Source organism: Daktulosphaira vitifoliae, unplaced genomic scaffold (assembly GCF_025091365.1).
Source record: "Daktulosphaira vitifoliae isolate Bord-2020 unplaced genomic scaffold, ASM2509136v1 Scaffold_3, whole genome shotgun sequence".
Classification (NCBI taxonomy): domain Eukaryota; kingdom Metazoa; phylum Arthropoda; class Insecta; order Hemiptera; family Phylloxeridae; genus Daktulosphaira; species Daktulosphaira vitifoliae.
The window spans coordinates 5,318,408-5,335,247 of record NW_026099574.1 but is presented as its reverse complement, the minus strand read 5'-3'; the positions used below and the strand labels follow the sequence as shown (position 1 = coordinate 5,335,247).

General features: G+C 25.4%; 2 protein-coding genes across 12 annotated transcripts; one reads left to right on the top strand and one right to left on the bottom strand.

Annotated features, from left to right (window-relative positions):
• Positions 1–61: 61 nt before the first annotated feature.
• On the top strand, positions 62–5,002 carry LOC126901180 (uncharacterized). 4 transcript variants are annotated; one of them, XM_050677495.1, is made up of 2 exons: positions 62–179; positions 1,154–5,002. In XM_050677495.1, exon 2 carries the CDS (start codon positions 1,213–1,215, stop codon positions 4,846–4,848), a length of 3,636 nt encoding a protein of 1,211 aa, XP_050533452.1. In that variant the 5' UTR covers positions 62–179; positions 1,154–1,212; the 3' UTR covers positions 4,849–5,002. The 4 variants fall into 4 exon arrangements, with proteins under 4 accessions (XP_050533452.1, XP_050533453.1, XP_050533451.1 ...); XM_050677496.1 differs by having other exon boundaries at positions 149–273; XM_050677494.1 differs by lacking the exon at positions 62–179 and adding an exon at positions 280–521.
• Positions 5,003–5,318: 316 nt separating this feature from the next.
• LOC126901182 (zinc finger protein 569-like) lies at positions 5,319–16,840 on the bottom strand. 8 transcript variants are annotated; one of them, XM_050677502.1, is made up of 5 exons: positions 15,137–15,251; positions 14,642–14,797; positions 10,079–10,183; positions 8,564–8,668; positions 5,320–8,476 (listed from the first exon to the last, which is right to left on the bottom strand). In XM_050677502.1, exons 3-5 carry the CDS (start codon positions 10,168–10,170, stop codon positions 5,602–5,604), a joined length of 3,072 nt encoding a protein of 1,023 aa, XP_050533459.1. In that variant the 5' UTR covers positions 10,171–10,183; positions 14,642–14,797; positions 15,137–15,251; the 3' UTR covers positions 5,320–5,601. The 8 variants fall into 8 exon arrangements, with proteins under 8 accessions (XP_050533454.1, XP_050533459.1, XP_050533457.1 ...); XM_050677500.1 differs by lacking the exon at positions 14,642–14,797 and adding an exon at positions 12,490–12,633 and having other exon boundaries at positions 15,137–15,236; XM_050677497.1 differs by lacking the exons at positions 14,642–14,797; positions 15,137–15,251 and adding an exon at positions 10,923–11,305 and having other exon boundaries at positions 5,319–8,476.

Here is a 16,840-nt window from a genome sequence, read left to right as displayed (position 1 = left end):
CATATTTTCTTTGGTGTATACACAAATTTACCTCAATGTCTATGCTCCCACTTTTCTATTTATCATAAAACCTAAGCCCTAACCTCAAATAGTTTTATTTAATAATAAAAGATTTTTTGTAATTTATTAATTAATAAAATAATAATAATAACATCCTTATTAATCTCAAAATGGAAAAGGTGATGTTATGTATTATAAATAATTTTAAAGGTTCCAAAATATGGTTTATAACAACATAATAATTTCAACAAAACAAAAAGGGTCACGCACGAGGTAGTGTCGTTCAGTGACTAACAAATAACACTTTACATTTTTCCTGACATTAAATTTTAATAAATGAAATCGAATGTCTTGAATGTGAAATATAGATCATTATTCTAAAAAGATACACATTGACGTTCGTAAACATTAATTAATGACAATTTTATAAGATAACTTTTGTTGATTTTAATGTTGTCAACAGACGCCATTTTCCGCGACCGGATTGGGGTATCAATTGCTGTGAATTAAACACTAATCGGGTTTGTCGCTCTAAACTCATATTACTGTTAATTTTCATGTTGTACAACAATAAAGTTTTTGTTAAATCAATACTTGCTACTTTCATTATATAAGATCTTTATTTATGAATGTTGATAGTCTACAGGTATGATAGTTTTCAAACAAACTTATAGTCTTTAAATGACACAGCTTTTCGTTTATCTATTTTCTAACATATTTTTTTACTAAATAGATTCAAAAATACAATTTTCTTTCAATAATGGTTGTACAAAATGATCCAATTTTTGTGTAGATTTTTAATATAATGAACCTATATTATTTAAAATTATGTTATTTTTTTAATTGAATATTTGAATTTAATTAAATAATTAGAAGATATTCTTTTAATGTTTGGTACTAACTTGTTCTTTAAATAATTAATGCGTAAACTCGCTTCATTGAAAAATTGTAATCTTATTACTTTGAACTTAAATAATTTAAACATAGCTGTTTCTATAGAAATCATTTTGTTGATTTTATTTTATTTATAGTTTTTGTAAGATGTATTAATCTTATTATCCATAATCTATTTGCATACACCATTAATAATTATACTTTTATAAATTATAATAATAAGATAGATAATTTATTAATTTTTAATATGTTTTTTTAGATTCGATAATTTTAAAGAAATACGTTGATTGTACAAAGAATAGTATAAATGTTTGATTAATGAAAATGGCCATGAAAAATAATTTAAATACCAGCATTAAATCAAGTAGTTATAAACAAGTAAAACGACCAAACGGTAAATACGGACAAATATCTTTATATAATAATATTAGTAAATGTGATATTTGTGGAAATAATTTTCAAACTATGAAGTTATTTGATCACATTAAAGAATCTCATTGTCAATACTTTTGTATAGTATGCAGAGCTAGATTTATCAAGCATAAGGACTTAATTAGTCATCTACAAGATATTCATCAGTTAGTAGCTTCAGAGTACATAAATAAAGCTCAAGATGTATTTAGCGAATGTGTAAATAAAAGATATTTTGCACGACCTATAAGCACTTCTCGACTTCCAATTCCACCTACTTCAACATCTCAACTATCACAAAGTAGCTCTGAAGATGATGAATTACTCTTAGACAATTTAGATGTGTTAGATGTAGTTTTGGGTTGTAAAATGTCTGAAAATACCATAGAAGAAATAGTTATCAATGAAATTATTAACTCAATAATTAATGAAGCTGTTAAAGATGAATTATTTGAACACACATTGCAAGAAACAAGTTGTTCTGACATTTCTATAGCAGATGAGACTGGTACTAAAAATTTATTATCGAAAAATATTCAAGACATTAATCAAATTCAATTAAAACCAGTGGTCACTAAAAATACTCACATAATAAATAATAATTCAACTGTTAATATGACTTATAATAATACTGAACAAAATCATATAACAGGACATATAAAAACATCACAGTCTCTTAACGTTGATGAAGAATTCAAATTAGGAATTAAAAGTATGAATACAGTTTTATCAGAAAAAAGTCCTTGGGTAAATGGTTCAGATATATTACATTCTAATGAAGTATCTAAAAATTGCCACGATGAACTACCAGTTATGGCCTTAACACTAGATCAAAAACTTTATGACATGAATGTAAATTTGATTTTGAAAGAATGCATTAGAACATCCTGCTTAACATGTATTTATTGTCATAATTCTACTTGTGTGGCAGTTAATGCTAAACAACTAGCTCTACATATGATAAAACATCATCGATTCATGACTGTTAAAAATGAATCTTCTCAAGATGTTGTAAAAATATTGAAGAGCAAATTAAATGAATTAGAAAATATATATTTTAATTCTGAAAGTTTTGATTCTACTGATGAATCATGTCACATTCCATTTAATAATATATTTTATTGTTTTAACTGTCAATTTACTTCCCAACAAATGAAAGAAGTGAACTCCCATAAACGTAGTATACATTCAAGAAAAACCTTTGATTGTACTATGTGTAAAATTACCTTTTCAAACTATGGTGAATTACATTGCCACTTGTGTCCAGGTACTGATCTTGGCAATTGGAAAAATTTATCTTTCAGATGCTTATTCTGTGGTAAAGGTCAAATTCCTTCTGCTTTTAGATGTATGGTACATTTGAGAAAAGCCCACAATGCATGTGATTACTGTTTAGATACATTTCCTAATCAGCAAACTTTAGCATTGCATGTAAATAAACACAAAATGAGACATATGTGTTTAAAATGCAACATCACTTATCTTAGTAAAAAAGATATATTTGAACATATGTTTTGGAAACACAATAGAGATAGTAAAGAATGTAAATTATGTTTAACCAAAAAATGGCCATATACATACCACTTTTGTGTTCCACCAGCAACGTTTACGTGCGAAGAATGTAAAAGAACATTTTCTAATGCTCTATTACTAAAAGTTCATCAAAGATGGCATTCAGGTAATATTCCATATGAATGTGATCTTTGTCATAGCAAATTTATTACAAAAAAATTACTAGTTAAACATGAAATCATTCACAAAAAAGTAACATCTCCTACTAAAAAAAAGAAAAAGAAGAAAAAAGGAGATAATTACAATCTTCCACCATTAAATCTATCTTCTGATAGTGAAACAGAAAAAACACCTAGATACAAATCTGATAAATTTGCTAAATCTCCTAGTCCGAGCGTTAATAATTATTGGGATTATGTAAGTAAACAAAAAAAAGAATTGGTCCATATAGCATTATTAGATCATGATTATACACTTGTATCACCTAGTCAAACTGAAAAACCTAAATCTCCACTCTGTCAAGATGAAATTAATACACCTATTTACAATGGAAATGAAAATATTTTAAATAATTCTTTTAATAACTCATCCTGCAAGAGATCATCATGTACTTCACATTGTGAATCATCAACTTCATCTAGTTCATGTGGGTCCAATTGTTCTTGTTCTTCATCTTGTTCGTCTTCATGTGAATCTCACACAGAAAATAAAAATGATATTGTTATTGAGAGTCCAAAAAAACATAAGAAAAAGAAGAAGGTTAAAAAAGTTAAAATATTAAGTATTAAAAAAATTGCTAATTTTAACTTGGGTGCAGCGGAATCAGATTTAGAAAGTGAATTTTCAAACACTGATAATGAAGATTATTATGATATCAATCCAGTATCTTTAAGACCTGAAATAAGTAAACTTTTGATAGATGGTTCGCAACAAATTAATCCAGAAGTTAAAAATTATCAGGACCCTTTACAAATTCAAAATGAATTTTTACCTCAAATATCTATTTCTGAAAATAACATACTGAAAATTTCTAAAAAAACTCAACAGTATTCTGTAGTATCAAAATCTCAAAAACTACAGAACAACGAACAGAGTGATTGTTTTCATTTTAAAGAACAAGAGAATCATAGTACTTCAATTGATAGTTTACCATCATTCTATAATAATGAAGTAGCCCATACAACAGACACAAATATAAAAAATGACTTAAATAAAACTTCTGCCGAGATATGTAATGGTAGAAGTGTAATTTATGATGTACATGAAGACTTAAGTATAATATTAGATAACAATTATGAAATACAAAATTCTCATATCTTATCACATTCAAATAAAAACAAATCGATAGAGTCGTCATCTCTTAAAAAGAAATATACAAAACGTCAAACCAAGCCAAAGTTTATTCCGAATTCCAAGAATTCTTCTCAAATATTGAAAGCAATGCCATATACTTCTTCTCCACTTTCAGTTAATTCATCTATTTATTCAACAAATACCATTAATACAACTAATTGTAGTTTGTCACCTAATGATACTCGTCAGTCCAAACGACAACCAAAAAAAAGAAAATTTTTTGGTTATGACAGTAGTGATGAAGAAATTGCAAATGGAGACTCATTTAAAATTCAAATAAATCCTCAAAAAACTCCTCCACCTCAGAAAAAAAAAGTAAAAAAAAAATTAAAGTCAGAATTATCTTATTTAGTCCAAAATACACCTAAGTTATCTACTTCTCAACAATCAAGACCAATTGTTGATGTACGATTAAGCAAAAATAATTTACCTCCCGTTTCCAATGAATCAGACAGCGACGACTCTGGTAATTTAATTATAGAGCTACCAAAATTTGTTGAACAAAAAGCAGTACAAAGTACTGAAAGATTATATTGTCACTGTAGATGCCCTTATGATGAGGTATCTGAGATGATTGCATGTGATAATCCTAACTGTCGAGTAGAATGGTTTCACTTTGATTGTGTTGGTATCACAGTTGCCCCGAAAGGAAATTGGTACTGCCCTGATTGCCGTTAAATAGTATTTTAAACTGTAATATTGTAATTTTTGTTTGCAACCAATGTACTTCATTCTGTTTATTATGTATTTTTTATACTTATTTGTTATAAATTTGAAGAACTGTTGTAAAATACTAGTAACTTACAAAAAAAGAAAAACCAGTATTGTTTTGTNTTTTTTTTTTTGTACAAATTTATTACTAAATTGTTAATTTTAATTTATTAAGTTTTTTCTCTAAAAACTTTTTAAGTTTTAACAATCAAATTATTGTTTATATTTTTTTCCTGTGAATATAGGTAAAATAAAGTAATGAAAACCTATAAATGGATACTGTTTTTTTATATTGACTTAAAATGCCACTATGCAATTTAACTTTGAAAGTCACATGTCTTCTAATAATTTTTGATCACCTTCATGTAATAATGCCCCAAGATTTAATTATTAACACCAAAAATATACTTTTATTCAAGGTCAAAAAAAAAAAATTTATTTATGATATCTTATACAAGTGTACTTAAAATTGTTCAAAAATAAATTAGTTCACATGACAATTGATAAATAAATAAAACATTCATTCAATATGTTGAATCGTACAAATTAGAGTTTCATATACCATAAAATTATCAAATTATTATATAAAAATAAATCATTGAAGAATATATATTAAAAATCACAAAATTTAAATAATTATTAAAATTACATTATATTACATACTATCAATTCAAATATCTGATTATGACACTTCATCTATAAATATACACATTTTATTTTTTATAAATTTTTGTGACATTTTAGAATATGATTTTTTAAATCTTTTTTAAAATAATATGACTCAATGTCACAAACATAACAAAAAAATTTGTTGTCCTTTTTATGAGTACGTTCATGTTGAATTAAATCAACTGAACGGTCAAACTTTTGTTCACATATATCACATATGCGTCCATAATGTTCCATTTTCATATGTACTTTAAAGTTAGATGGTCTTGAAAATGATTTATTACACTCAATACATCTGTATGGTTTCTCTCCAGTATGTACACGTTTATGCATATTTAGAGTGTAAATTCTAGCAAACTTCTTACCACATGTTTTGCAAACAAATTGTTTTTGGCCTGTATGTACAAGTGTATGAAATTGTAATTTTTGTTTATTATTAAAGGATTTAGGACATTGGTCACATAAAAAATTTTTATCCTTTTGGCCGTGAACAGAATCTAAATGATTTTTTAATGTATGAGTACTTTTAAATGGTCTATCACAGATATTACAATTTATTATACATCCCGAATGGGTTAATATATGTTTTGATAAATTTATTTTATTTAAGCATGGGCGCTCACAAATTTGGCACTTGTACTTATCTGGATTAATATGCATTTTCATATGAATTTCAAAACTTCTCGTACCACTATAAGATTTTCCACAAATATAACAAACCATTCTTTTTTGTGAATGAATAATTTGATGCTTTAATAAGTTAGAACGAGTAAAAAAAATTTTGGCACAAATATTGCATGAATGACGCTCCCCAGTTTCATTATGATGATGTCTAGATATATGACCTTTTAATTGACTTTTATGGCCCATTTTTTTATTACAGTAATTACATTCAAACTCATAAATTTTTTCATGCACTACTTTACAATGCTTTTTTAATGAACCATAAGTTGAAAAAAATTTGTTACATTGGTTACACGGATGTTGTATAACATTTATGTGTTTATTTTGCATATGTTTTCTGTAATTTATTTTATTAAGAAATGATCTATCACAAATAACACAGAAGTTTTTCTCATGGCTTTCCATATGTTCTATTAAAATATCATAGTTTGAAAATGATATGTCACATTTAACACAAGAAAACTTTAAGTTTGAATTACCAACTTGATGAAAATTAAATATTTTTGAATGAATGAAAGGTTTATTCTTGGGGTCAATAATTAAATCTTTTGATATTTCATTAGTATTTTCATGGTACGACAGATTAAATTTTGAACGAATATCAATTTCTGGATTTACCAAGTTTATATTTAAATTTTCTTTTTCAGATCTATAATTTGGGAAAGAATACTGGTTAAATACTTGATTATTGTCAGATTGTTTTTCTTGCACAAAATTCTGGTGATCAATGGAATCCATGATTCTATTATTTGATGTTAGGCTATTATGTTTTGATGGAATTTGTTCCCCACAAGTATAACAAAGCATGTTTGATAAATTATTTGATGTATTTGTAAATAATTCAGTATGTAAACAAATTTTTTCCAAATGGCATTCTATATGTTTTTTTAGACAACTTTTAAGTTTTATTTTCTTATTGCAGTAATTACAATCATATGAATTATTTTCATTATCTAGTAAAGTATGTTTTTGAAAATTAATTAGTTGTTTAAATTCTTTAGAACAAAAATCACACTTATAACGTAAACTTTTATCAGATGGTACAGTAAGTACTTGATCTAGATATTTAGTTTCTTCTTTATGATTATATTTAAATACACTCTCTTCTAGATCTCTTTGTCTACATTCATTCCTTGAACTTTGTTCAACCAAATGTAAATTTATATGATTAACTATAGATAATTTATTCCTAAATTTTTTGTTACAAAAATGACATTCAAAAATTTTTTTTTCCATATGGTTCTTCGCATTATGTTTAATAAGATTTTTCTTACTATTGAAACTTTTTTTGCAAATTTTACATCTGATAAAACATAAATTTTTATGTGTATATATATTTTTTTTTATATCAACTTTTTTATCAATTGAATTTTTTACTATTTTAATTAGATGATACTTTATGTGATTAATCAAGTCCTTTTTACTTCTTATTATTTTATTACAATAGCTGCATTGAAAAGTTGATGATGCATTATGGAATATTTTTAAATGATTTGCTAAACTAATTTTTTTTTGGAAACACTTCTCACAATGATCGCATTTAAAACAGTTTAAACGATTTAATTTTAATTTCATTATATTTTTAATATTTGTTTTATTACTAACATTTGTTGTTTTCATAGATGAAGAAAAAACACATGAAGCTGTATGATCTTCTAGATATTTTAAGGTAGTGAATTCTTCTAAGCATATGTTACAATTATACAACATAGTAATTTTATGAGAATTTTTTATATGTAACAACATAGATAATCTATCGCTAAATAATTCAGAACAATGAATGCAATCAAACCTTAAATTGTGTTTTTTGACATGTTTTGCAAATATTTTATCATCTTTATAAAATTTGCCACAGAAATGACAAATTAACTGTATCTCTTCAACTTGTAACAAAAGATCACAGTTTTTATTTATAGTAGAAGTAAAAAATAATTCATTACAATTGTTTTGTTGGTTGAAATTGATACTTCTCTCAGATAAAGTTTCATAATATTCTATACCACTAGAGTCAAATGATGAAAAGGGTTGACTTGACAGTGCATCAAAAACAAAACTTTTGTTATCTAATTCACATTCTAGTTTTAAAATATCAGAGCCAGATATATTCCAACAACCTTTTTCATTATCGTTTTCTACTACCAAACAATTTTTTTCATTAATTTCTAATTTTTCATGCAGGTCAACTGATGTATTTAAATTTTGCGACTGAGGTTCATATAGTTCACTTGAAGAACATTGAGAACTATTTTTTGTTTTTTATTATATAGTAGAAAAAAATATACATATTAACAAAAACTTTTAATTACATGAATATTTTATGAAAACTTACTTAAATGTATTAATAAGATCTGGTGTGAATTGTTTTTGTAAATCAGGACTATCAAAAGTTTTATCATAAGATCTTCCATTTTGAATATTTACATTATCTTGTCTTCTATTAAGACAAAATTTAACAAATTTTATTTATACAATAAATATAAAAAAGAATGATGTACTTTCAACCCCATCCTCTATTTATTTTTGCCCCAAACTTAATAATGCTCCTTTTACTTTACCAACTTTACTATATCATTGAAAAATCATAGACAATATTATTTATTGTAATTTATTTAATTTGTTATTTTTATGTAGGATAAACTAAAACAAAACAATTTTTTTTAAGAATATATTACATTGAATAAAATTAAAACAAAAAAGTTAAGTATGATCGGGATCTAGTATAGTAATGTTGAGTAATTTTTTAGATTAGTATTGATTAATATCTGATAGTAATTTTAATCAATATTGTAAAATTCTTTAATGCATATTTGAAATAAATTTAAGAAATCTGTCATATTTACCAAAAAGTACTAGATTTTTGGCTTATGATGCTTGTTACTCATTGAAGATAACAATGAAACATTTTTTTCAGCTCCCGTAGTACATTAATAAATGATTGGATTAAATATATATGTTATCAATAAGGAAAAAGTATTATTAAAAAAATATTCACAGTACTTTGTTCAGTTCTATAAAAATTATTTTAATATAAAGTGAACACTAAAAATATCAACATTAACTGTTTTATAACACATGTAGAAACATTTACCTATATTATAGGAATTTAAATAAATTTTAAAAATTATTGCACAGATAGCATGAACTAGATAAGTTTTATGATCTTATGACATATTGTTAAGCAAAATCAATTCATTAAGAGCAGAATAATTATGTATAGTGACACAAAAAAAAAAAATAACAACTGAGTAAAACTAATAGCCTTTCAACTATAAAATGAACCTTAAAGCATTAAAAAGTTATTAATTATAAAACAAAATATNTCATTGAAAAATCATAGACAATATTATTTATTGTAATTTATTTAATTTGTTATTTTTATGTAGGATAAACTAAAACAAAACAATTTTTTTTAAGAATATATTACATTGAATAAAATTAAAACAAAAAAGTTAAGTATGATCGGGATCTAGTATAGTAATGTTGAGTAATTTTTTAGATTAGTATTGATTAATATCTGATAGTAATTTTAATCAATATTGTAAAATTCTTTAATGCATATTTGAAATAAATTTAAGAAATCTGTCATATTTACCAAAAAGTACTAGATTTTTGGCTTATGATGCTTGTTACTCATTGAAGATAACAATGAAACATTTTTTTCAGCTCCCGTAGTACATTAATAAATGATTGGATTAAAAAAAAGAAAAAAATTGACATAAAAAAGTTTTTTATAATATAGATTTTAACTTTCAGGTTCTACAATGGTATTTTTAGCACCCACAAAAAAGAGTGTATCATTCTCTTAATTAATAGTGACTTACAATATACAAATTAAATAACTTACTTATATTTTTCAGTAATTTCCGGTGTTAATTTTTCGAGCAAGACATAAGAGTCAAAATAATCACTTTTAGAATTGCAAAATTGAGAATACATATTTGAACCTTTCCTATACAACAATAATATATAAAGGAATAATTAATTAAAAAACATAAAAATTTCTTAGGTAAATGATTTTCAAAATCATTAAATTTACATTAAGTACTATAAAGAAAATTAATACTGTTACGTTAACATACTACTCATTATAATTTCAAAAGACATCTACAATTGTTTTGCAAATGTATTTATACTATATTTTTAAACTTTTAAACTTAATGAATAATATAACAATGTAATAATAGGAATATAAAAAGACATAATTAAAATATCCAATTTATAAACACAATCATTTAACTGTAGAGAAATAAATATAAAAATTAATAAAATAAATAATAGTTTTTGATTTTTTAAAATACATTACAAGTATTTATTTAAAATTATACTACAAAATTATTCAACTAAATAAATGCATTAAGTAAATAATCTATCATAAGAGAACCATTAGTAAAATATGATTATATTTGAAATTAGGTTCCAAGCTTTCTAATGAAAATATTTTTTTGCAAACTGAAACAAGAGTATTTTTGTCCCTAGAATTATTCACATAAAAAAATAATAATAATTAAAAAATAATTTCATATTTTAATAATTTTTAAGATGGTACTTTCATTTGACAAAATATTTGTGATATAATATACATATTGAACAAATAATTTAAAAATATATATATAAAATATTAGTATTACCTAATTTACTGTAAAATACTATAAAATATTATTAATAATGATATTAAAAATATAAAACACCTAAATGTGTAGTTTATGTTTAAGCTATTGGGCACGTGAAATTTACATTTATTTTCAGTTAACATTGAACTTTAAGATAGCGAATTAGGGAGTTATCAAGATCAATATAATCAATTTTGAGTCATTATTGTTGACATTAATTTCACCAATATTTGTGGACATATTTATGAAAAGGCGAGGTGGTAACATTGTCCCGTGCAACAACATTTTTTATAATCTTAATTTATCATTAATTTCTATTCGTCAATCAAAAAATTTAAATATTTTAAGATTTTGTATGGCAAATACACTGCGATTTTAATTATTCATATTATCAAAAATTGACAGCGTAAAATCCATACATAATAATAGTAGTGGGGTATGATAACAAAATTTTGAGGAGATGCAGGGACGGCAATAAAACTTTACCTGAGGTGTCAAAACTCAAGGTGTTATTCAAAGATCTGACATGCCATAAAAAACACATTGAAAATGTATACACACGCCAAGAAAAAAGTAAAACAAAAAAAAAAGCTGATATAACATTTATCCAAACTTTTAAGATGACGCCATTTTAAAGAATAAAATGATTTTTAACATGTTTTGGGCGAAACAACTTTATTTGATCTGTATCGATACTAGTTTCCCAAAACTTTTACCAAATTATAAAAAAGAAAATTATCTGTGAAAAATCAAAGATTTTGGTGACTATACAACTCGATAAAAGTCCCTCGCGAAACGGTTTTTATGCAAAAAAANAACTTTTACCAAATTATAAAAAAGAAAATTATCTGTGAAAAATCAAAGATTTTGGTGACTATACAACTCGATAAAAGTCCCTCACGAAACGGTTTTTATGCAAAAAAATGAATTTTGTGTTGGCCCATAGTGACATTTATGTGACGAATTTCCTGTTGAACGTCGGTGACTTAGTACCCTCACTCATCAACTGCTCCATCACGAACGATCAAAACTAGTTATCTTATACTTTGTTATCGACGTACCGGGGTTCCAATTACCAGTGGCTTATCTGAATTCATAAAAACATTGTTTTTCTTGACGGGTGATAGCCCTTAAATTTTAACTTTACTGTGTTAATTTTTACCAGAGATTTTCACAGGTAAATAATAATGAAAATATTTACTGATCGGCAATCTGTCAGATATTTATAAGTTTTTTTTTTTGTATATTAGAAAACATAATTGTCATGAATATGAGTAGACAGCATACATAGTATTCGAGAGCAGCAGGAAGGATCAACCGTCCTTTTAGTAGCTGATTTTTGTCGTAATATTACTAATGCTTTGCATTACGCATCATACATTTATCAACGAAAAAAATGTATAATCTGTATTTTATATTAATTATATACAAACAAATAATTTATTTATCTGTCATAACATACGCTGTTGTACACTAGCTATTATATATGTATATATGTGTTAAATTGATTATTGTATACTATGCATCTTATCTTAAAATAACTATCATGTTATGTTCAATTTAATACAATAAATTGAGAATCACTAAAAGCGCTGACGACAATATCCCAAGTAAAGGCAGTGAAAAATAGTATAAAAAGGCTTACTTCTGCTTGCACATCAGTGAGCGAGCGGCTCTTCTCCAACTTTTTTTTTTTACTTTGAAGCTCTGAATTAAATATAGAATTCAGAACTCTTTAGTCCAGTGCACTTTTCTCAATTAGCCGCGACCCCGTGTTGTCGTCGGTACTCTTTAATACAATATTAAAATATAACTATTATGAGTCTGGATTTTATTTATTTATTCGAAAAGATATATTACATAAATTTCGTGTGTGCAATTTAGCACGATTTAAAGAAATGGTTACATATTTAATATTTTAATAATCGACGATCTTTATACAAGCAACCTAAAAGAAGTAAATTTATATTATCTCAATTATTTAGAATTAATAATTTGAGTGAAGAACGATAGAAATAGAAAGCAATAAATCAATATTATCTTTGGTATTTTACTAATTTGTTCGCACTTTTACATATACACATTACAGGTCTCGAGGGTCGCATTACCACCGCCCCATTCCTGAAAAAAGTGTAAAAACCTAATGTATATCTGACTGTATTAATTGACACTTCGACTGGGTATTGGTGGGTCAGATTACGGCCTCGTTGTCTCAGTGTCTTATTAAAGGTACTTACCAATTAATTAGTTTTTTATTCCTCAACAAAGAGAAACTTTAATAATTTATTTCTATATCTATTTGTCTTTATTGTTCAAAACCCTCGGACTCTACAACCCCGATAGAACCTCGTTGCTCCTGAATTGACCAAATACCCAACATATACGTTTATATTTTTATTACTACATTTTTTAGTAGTAAAAAAAAATCAGATATTCTTACTTTGAAAAATTAATTATTAGCAAAAAAAAAAATAAAAGTCAACACGATAAATTTGAGTATGAACTTAAAGTTTACCGGACTTGAATTAATTTTATATGTAGTTAGGGTATTACTCAAGACCATTTCTTGATTTTTAAGACTCATAATGTGTGATAAGAAATTCTAAATTTTTAAGCGCGTAATTAATAATCTCTACATACGTTAAATTGTATAGGGTAAAATTGTGAGTTTTACAAAATATGAAAAAATATTTTGTGAAACGCGTGTTTCACAAAATACACAAAACGTGGTAAAGTTTAAATATCAAAAATATACCGATTGCAACACAATAGTTAGAAATTATAACTTTTAGTGTAGCGCTATAATGTTCAATGAAGCAAGAATTAAAAGTTCACTAAGTATAAATTCATATTTGGTCAGTATAAACTTTGTAAAAGATATTACCAAGAAATAATACAATAAACGAATATATTTATACACACATTTGTTTATATCGATAATCAAACACAAACTGATATAGGAATCGTAAATTAAACGCCATTCCACATTTATTTAAAAAAAAAATCAATTTATCATATCGTATTTTTACCATTTCATTAAAATTCAATTTCCAAAGAATCATTATTTATGACAAACCTTTATTTAATTTATTACGAGTAATTTTACGTTTATATTTAAATTTGTTAGTTATTTATAGACTAAATATTTATTAACAGTCTTTTAACATATAAAACTGTAATTAAGAATTTAATATAAAGATAATATTTTTTTGAGAAAATAACAGTAACTGTTATTTTGAAAGTAACATTGTTATCAACATTGATAACAAGTTGCCATCGCTACGTGGAAGAAAAGACCGCCGATATTAATGGACGATGATAGGATTGAGTAAAGGAATGCTGGTCACAGAATTATACCACAAATTAATACATGAAGATTAGGCCATGGCGTACCCAATTGTGACAGTTCATTTTTTATCATAAATGGACGTAGCGAAACGATACGCTTGCGATTAAGTTGATAGATATTCTGTGTATTTAATCTATGATAATCCGAATTTCTTCTTAACTAAGTACTGATTGCATAGCTAAATAATCATTAATATTATTACTTAAAGTAATATTTTAATATTTATTTGAAGGAGGGTAATTCTAGTCATATACATTTTTTTTTATATTAAATAAATATTGATTTAAATAACTTGAAAATTTCACAATGTAGCCCATATTTTAATGAATCATTATCTAGTTATATCAATAAGAAAAACATTTTAATTATATTAAATCAAGTTTAGTAGTTAATATTCCCCAGTTTCTTCTAATGTTGTAACCAGTTGGTTGGACTATATGAAAATTACTTAATTCACTTGTCTGTAGTCAGACCGTGTTTTAGGTACTCCCATAATTTTACAACTCAACCCGACAATTGTTGGGTTAACCATTTCTGTGTCCTTTTGTACACTCAGTATTTGATTGTATGCAATATAGGACAAATGACTGAATGATTGTTTTTACTGAAAAGAGGTCATAAAAATAATATTTATTAAGAGATAATAATAAAAATATTTAAATGTGTGCCTGATACTTGGTTAATCCTAGATGTTTATTAAAATATTTGATATGAAAATAACTGTTTGAACCAAAAGAAAAGTTATAATAAAACGCTACATTACTTTTGTCATAATCATAGTTTAATGTGAGAATATATTCAAAGTTCAAAAATTTTTTTAAATTACAAAACGTAATAAATTGTAATTTCCTTTGAAAATTTTAGATCAAAGATGCTAAGTAATATTACTTACAAAGTGAATTTAATTATATTTTAATTAATAGTTATAACACATTTGAATTACCTTTACAATAAATAAATTGAGTGATCCCGTAACAAAACGAACATGTTTTAAATTTATTGGTTATTTGTTTAATAATATTGTACACTTATAAATCGTTGAAAAAAGACAATATTTCATATTAAAAAAAAAATTGATTTTCTGATTTGTTCATCGAAAAATTAATTTTTTATGTACTTTTTATATGTGTAAGTTATAATATCGCTTTTTATTTTTTAGGAACGAAGTAAAAATCGACTGTCAACCAGACTTCTTACTACAAACACAAACGCTTGTAGTAAAATATCGCTTGTACCTAAAATCAAGATAATAAACCCTACTTTTATTTTTTTTTTTTTGAATTTACAGACGCAGGGATCGGTAAAAGGTGATTTGAGGTCCAAATTTGACTTGTAAAAGGAATGTAAATGAATCAAAAAACAATTTTTACTTTTACATTTCATAGGGGTTATGTCATATTAAATTTATGAACTCGTATTTAGTTTTTAAAATGCATCTTGAATATTTTTTCAAATTATTGGACACATTTAAGAACTAATTGCGAACCCCTGAGTTATTTACCCAAATACTTTATCTTCCTAACAGGTAACCTATTTTAACTACTGTTAAAGCGAAGTAAAAAAGTATCTAAATAAAAACCTTTTTATTTGGAAATATTTTTACCGTTCTTCTTCTTCATTTTATTAAAAATATTCAATTCTATACATGCTTATATATCAAATAAAAAAATTCAAAACTCCGATAAAAATGACACATCCCAAATTTTACATACGTTAACTCAGACATAATTATGTAGTTTATCAGTACACAATCAATTCTATTAATCAATATTTACATTAATAAATATTACAATTTTTTACACCCACATGATCAATAATATTCATCGATATATTGTTCAGTTTCGGTCAAAATATCTAGCGAAGTGTCACAAACAGCATAATAATATTGAAAATCTACCCATACATATTAAACAATTTTTTATTATTTTAATATATTGACACGTCATCAATATGATCCATACACTGTCAATATTATTGTCAATGGTCAGAGCCTCTGGGTCCTTACACAGTTACCAAATTAATACCCATTTTCAGTAGAATATTTAGAAATTTATTGTAAGAAAAGTCCGTATAACTTTTAGAACGTAAATTTCCAAAAGTTATATGAGAGATTCGCCCATCTACTTTCTCTAACTACTATAATTTTGTGTCAATAGAGGAAGAGATCCTTTTGACTTTCTTTTGAACACGCCACTGTGATTCTTTAATATTTATTAAATAAAAAAAATGCCTTGTATCTATTGAGAAATACTTATTTCTGTTAAATAGGTTAAATAACCTATTATATCTAGATGATCCCCTAAAATTGTGTACCCAAAGCAACTGCTTTGTCTGTTTAGGCTAAAATACAGCTTTATTTATGTGAATAATTATGACTGGAAAAGTAAAATAACTAGTAAGAAAATATCACGATATCTTTGTTTGCTCTTAGCGATAATTACTTTTTAATTTTTTTTTTATGTTTTCTAAACGTTATAAAATGGTTACACTTACTCCACCAAACCCTAGGAAGTTTTGCAAGTCAAATTTAGACGATCTAAAACGAAGCTACAATGTTGAAAAATGGAATCGCAGGTATCTTCCGCATCACAAACTGGGCCAAATTGCAAAATACGTGTCCATGTTTGATAGAATTAACCTTACAAAT